We start from the raw sequence: 5,348 nt of genomic DNA on the forward strand, positions 1-5,348 counted from the left end.
CCTGGACTCCCCAGGAACCTACGCCAGGATCCTGTTTGTGGACTTCAGCTCTGCTTTCAACACCATCATCCCGGCCCTGCTGCAGGACAAGCTCTCTCGGCTGAACGTGCCCGACTCCACCTGCAGGCGGATCACTGACTTCCTGACGGACAGGAAGCAGCAGGTGAAGCTGGGAAAACATGTCTCTGACTCCAGGACCATCAGCACCAAAACCTCTCGCCACAAACAGCTTCTACCCGTCTGCAGCCTCATTAACAAGACCCGGGTCCCCCACTGACACTCCCCCTTTCAAATAATACAACTGTCTCTGCACATGTAAATTTCACTTCATGTCATATCATGCACGAACCTGGGACCTTGCACATATTTGTTAATTGTAAATTGTTGTTGTTCCATTGTTTTTGTTTTTTTATATTGTCAGTTGTATTATTTTACAACTGTTATTCTTACATACCTTGCATTTGTTTATTACATATTTATATATTTCTACATCTATGTCAGCTGTATGTCTGTCTGCGTGTAGTGTGTGTCTCCTCGGCAATAAAGCTCCTTCTGATTCTGAAAAAGATTTTTGTTTTTAAACTGTACTTTTCAGCAGAAATCTCTACAAAGTCTGGCAGCTTTCACAGCGAGATGCATGTGGGCAGTCAGAGGGGAAAGAGGACAGTGGCTGACGTTACCGTTATACTTCACTTAATGTCTCTCCGTGGTCTCAGGGTTGATAATCACCTTGTGTTTCATGTCTCAAGTCCCTGCAGAGCTTTCTGGATGAACCCAGACCTGGATCCCCCTCTGACATGAACAGTATCGTAAACCTGAAGTGACGCCCAGCTGACGTTACAGAACATCTGATATCGGGGAGGGAAACTGGTGAAATAAGTCGTCAGTGAACATTTAAACACGTCCTCAGAAAGTTTGCTGTTGCAGATTAATTTCTCAGTGTGGCTTTGCTTTGTCCACATTGTTCAGATCTCAGATTTCACTCTGATAAAATGCAGCAGAAGGAAAACATGAGTTAGACATGAACTTTATGATTTCCTTTAAAGACTGAATGAAAGAGGAGACGACGACTCTGCAGACTGGTTTCTTTTTATTGCGTGTGGTTCAGTAACAGTTCATCTTCAGCCTTCTGTCACATTAAACACCTGATGATCAGAGAATAAAACAGTGCAAAGACGAACTGACGGCGTGAACACAAAGTGCTGAAGCTCCTTCTCTCTGATCCAACAATCACAACATGAGAAGGAGAACTGATCGATCGGCTGGTTCCAGCTTCAATACTGTAGTGTGCTTTCAGGAGCTGAGGTATTTCACTGCTTCACGCCAACACAAACAAATCTGCTCCTTTTTATTTTCTTTAAAAAACTAGAAAATGAATCAACTCTTCTTCGTGCAGCACTTTGCATTGAGCACTTTGATTGGCTGTTAAACGCTATAGGAAACAGTAATGACACTCTTTCATCTACACATATAAATAAAAGTCACAATAAAAACGGAATCAGACGTTTTCTAAGAATCGGATGTTTGCAGTCGAGCCCTCGGCCGTTTGAAATGATTTGGATTCTTCATCGTTGCTTCCGAACAAACGCTTCGATCACAGAAGATAAAACCTGAAGGCGGATATTCAAGTTTCTCTAACACTCAGTCCGGGCGGCGGGCGCCTCGGCGGCGCCACAGGAAATCATCTGCATTGACTGGCATGAGGCAGCAGGTGACTCCGTCTACAGTATTAAAATCAGCATGACATCACAACAGGTGAGGAGGGGGCGTCCTCTCAGCCTCCCGAACTTGATCACATGACGCTCTCCCTCAGCGCGCCCCCCCCCTCAGCAGCTCCTCGGCTCGAGCTCAGCGTGGGAACTTCGATGGAGACGTGTTTCCGTCTCACCGAGTTGTCTTTGGAGTGATAGTCGTCGCTCTGGTCCTTAGCAAAGTTCACAAACACCTGAAACACAAGAAACAAAGAAAACGACGTGACGATCAAATATTCGGAGACAACAGCTGATAAAGCTGAGAGCTGAAGATGAAAGCAGGCCGTGAAGTGTCGCCACAGCAGGAACCTCCGGGTCTGAAGAGTGAACCCTTAAACCTGCGTCCTCTCTAGCAGCCAGCAGGGGGCGACTCCAGCGGCTGCAGAAAGAAGTGTGATTGTATAGAAGTCTGTGAGAAAATGTTTCTACTTGTCAGCTGATTTATTCCCTCAGTAAACACTTTCCTGATGAGTTTCTGGTCTCAGTCGCTAGTTTCAAGTCTTCTTCAACACAGCATGATGTTCATTTAGTAAATTATGGTCCCATTTAGAGGAACAGAGACCAGGAAGCAGGGGAGGCTTTAGGGCGGGGCTACAAGCTGACTGACAACCTGTCAGTCAGGACAGAGGCGACTCGTATCCGCTGCTCTGTGTATGTTTAACCAGCGCTGCTGGTATTATTATTGACTACTGAGAAAGAGGACATTGATGTGAAGGATCAACAGTGTTCCTGTACAGCTGGTCTGCAGGACTTTATTACGTTACATTCAGTAGGAAGTTAGCCAGCGTCAGCTAACTAACATCAGGAACGATCCACAGCCGACATGTTTCTGGATTTATTTCAGGTTTTGGAAAGAGAATAAATCGTCCATCTCCTTTCAGCCTCTCTGGTAGCTGCTGTAAATATTACAAGATGCTGCAGGAACAGCGTTTGACCAGATCTTAGAAAAATACAGCCAGAAAAAACCTCCTGTTGCATTAGAGTCAATGGAGCCATGAAAGTGTCGGACCTCAGTTAGAGCGAGTCCTATACTGCGCTGTGATTGGCTAGCTGCGTATTCGGGGGTTGGCTTAGCGAAGGGTCAAATTACAGATGCACCTTGCTAATCAAGCTAGCTAGCTCCACCCTCTCGTCCAAATATGGTCACGTCTGGTTCCAAAAAACAAGATGGCGACGGCCAAAATACCAAACTGGAGGCTTCAGACGGCGGTCCACAAACCAACGGGGGACATCACGCCGGCTACGCTAACTTCTGTTATACCAGCTGTGTTTTCCGGTCTGGTTGAACTCTGGACACAGAAACTGAACGGACTGACAGGTGAGAGAGTGCGTACCTGGTCAGGTGCGTGTTTTGTGTCTTTACCTGGTCCAGTGTGGTCTGAGTGACTGAGTAGTCCTCGATCCTCAGCGTCACTTTATTTTTGGCGAGGATGGAGAAGATGTGGGAGAGGGAGGTGAGGGAAGATGGCAGCTGGTACTGAAGCATGTTCCTGTGCTTCTCCTTCAGCGTGCTGCCGCTCAGCTCGCTCTCGATGAACTTCATGACGGGCAGCAGGTCGGGGTCGGGCCCCGCCACCCGCAGGATGATGGTGTACCCGTCACCAAACCTAACGGACAAAACCATCATTTATAACGACCGGCTGCTCACATCGGTCAAATGAAGCTTCAGGTTCACAGGAGATGTGTGTGTGTGTGTTACCTGTTCTTCAGGTGTTGGACGCTGCCGAGACATCTGAACCTGCCGTTCACCATGATGGCCATCCTGGTACACAGAGCCTCGCACTCCTCCATACTGCAACACACACACAGTTAATATACACACCGTTAGTACACACTGAGGACATGTATTAATCTTCACTATCTGAAGACACAAACATCAACCTGTCCTCAGGTGTGTCTGTCTCTTAGTTGGTCTTACCTGTGTGAGGTGAGGACGACGGAGCGTCCCTCCTTGATGACACTGTGGATGCAGTTCCAGAGCGCTCGGCGAGCTTTGGGGTCCATGCCGGTCGTGGGCTCGTCCTGGAACGAGGAGGACAGGTGAGGGTGAGGGTGGCCCACAGGTGGAGCAGGAAGCAGACGGAGGAGGGGCACGACTCTTCTTCTCTGTTTTGTAGTTCTAACCCTCCTCTGTCTTTCTTCTTCTATCCTCAGTAATCTTCCCTCTCTTCCCCCCCCCCCCCCCCCCAATCCTGCTTTCTGATTGGCTTACAGTGGTCTGCCGCTGTTGTGTAACTCACAGCTGTACTGTATAAAACTTTATTTAACTCTTTATTTACAATGTGGTCAAATGTTCATCACGTTTGAGGTGTCATCTGCTGTGATCCAGCTGTACCTTCCACCCCCTCTCTTAGTGGTTCATTCAGCCCCCCTCTTAGGTGGGATTTTGTAAAATATATTTATAAAAGTTGTTTATTTCTGTAATAGACTGATGGGCTGTATATACAGAAGCAGTAAAGATGGAGGACAGGAAGTTGGAAACTTTTGGTGAATAAAGTGCGGTGTGTTGTTACCAGGAAGACGACAGGTGGAGCACCAATCAGAGCCATGGCTGTGGACAGTTTCCTCATGTTTCCTCCGCTGTAACTTCCTGCTGCTTTATCGGCATACTTCATTAGACCCAACTTCCTGATCCCCCACTCTGCCACCTGTCAATCAAACACATCATAATCATCATCATCACCACCATATCTGCAGTGTACAGTGACCACTGCAGCGTACAGAGACCTCTGCAGTGTACAGTGACCTCTGCAGCGTAAAGTGACCTCTGCAGCGTACAGAGACCACTGCAGCGTACAGAGACCTCTGCAGCGTACAGTGACCTCTGCAGCGTACAGTGACCTCTGCAGCGTACAGAGACCACTGCAGCGTACAGAGACCTCTGCAGCGTACAGTGACCTCTGCAGCGTACAGAGACCACTGCAGCGTACAGAGACCTCTGCAGCGTACAGTGACCTCTGCAGCGTACAGTGACCTCTGCAGCGTACAGTGACCACTGCAGCGTACAGAGACCACTGCAGCGTACAGTGACCACTGCAGCGTACAGTGACCACTGCAGCGTACAGTGACCTCTGCAGCGTACAGTGACCTCTGCAGCGTACAGAGACCACTGCAGCGTACAGAGACCTCTGCAGCGTACAGAGACCACTGCAGCGTACAGAGACCACTGCAGCGTACAGTGACCTCTGCAGCGTACAGTGACCTCTGCAGCGTACAGTGACCTCTGCAGCGTACAGTGACCTCTGCAGCGTACAGTGACCTCTGCAGCGTACAGAGACCACTGCAGCGTACAGTGACCTCTGCAGCGTACAGAGACCACTGCAGCGTACAGAGACCACTGCAGCGTACAGTGACCTCTGCAGCGTACAGTGACCACTGCAGCGTACAGTGACCTCTGCAGCGTACAGTGACCACTGCAGCGTACAGTGACCTCTGCAGCGTACAGAGACCACTGCAGCGTACAGAGACCACTGCAGCGTACAGTGACCACTGCAGCGTACAGTGACCTCTGCAGCGTACAGTGACCTCTGCAGCGTACAGAGACCACTGCAGCGTACAGTGACCTCTGCAGCGTACAGAGACCTCTGCAGCGTACAG

At 49.1% G+C, this 5,348-nt stretch overlaps 1 protein-coding gene across 2 annotated transcripts in view; it reads right to left on the bottom strand.

Annotated features, from left to right (window-relative positions):
- Window positions 1-1,071: 1,071 nt before the first annotated feature.
- The window catches only part of abca1b (ATP-binding cassette, sub-family A (ABC1), member 1B), a 56,172-nt gene continuing 51,895 nt past the window's right edge, over window positions 1,072-5,348 (bottom strand). For both annotated transcript variants that reach the window (XM_046030764.1, XM_046030765.1), the window contains 5 exons: window positions 4,265-4,399; window positions 3,670-3,773; window positions 3,451-3,543; window positions 3,115-3,358; window positions 1,072-1,945 (listed from right to left, as the gene is read on the bottom strand). In XM_046030764.1, the coding sequence (XP_045886720.1) occupies window positions 1,793-1,945; window positions 3,115-3,358; window positions 3,451-3,543; window positions 3,670-3,773; window positions 4,265-4,399 (729 nt within the window). In that variant the 3' untranslated portion in view covers window positions 1,072-1,792. The remainder of the gene's footprint in view (window positions 1,946-3,114; window positions 3,359-3,450; window positions 3,544-3,669; window positions 3,774-4,264; window positions 4,400-5,348) is intronic.

The sequence above is a fragment of the Micropterus dolomieu genome, linkage group LG19 (genome assembly GCF_021292245.1).
Source record: "Micropterus dolomieu isolate WLL.071019.BEF.003 ecotype Adirondacks linkage group LG19, ASM2129224v1, whole genome shotgun sequence".
Taxonomy (NCBI): domain Eukaryota; kingdom Metazoa; phylum Chordata; class Actinopteri; order Centrarchiformes; family Centrarchidae; genus Micropterus; species Micropterus dolomieu.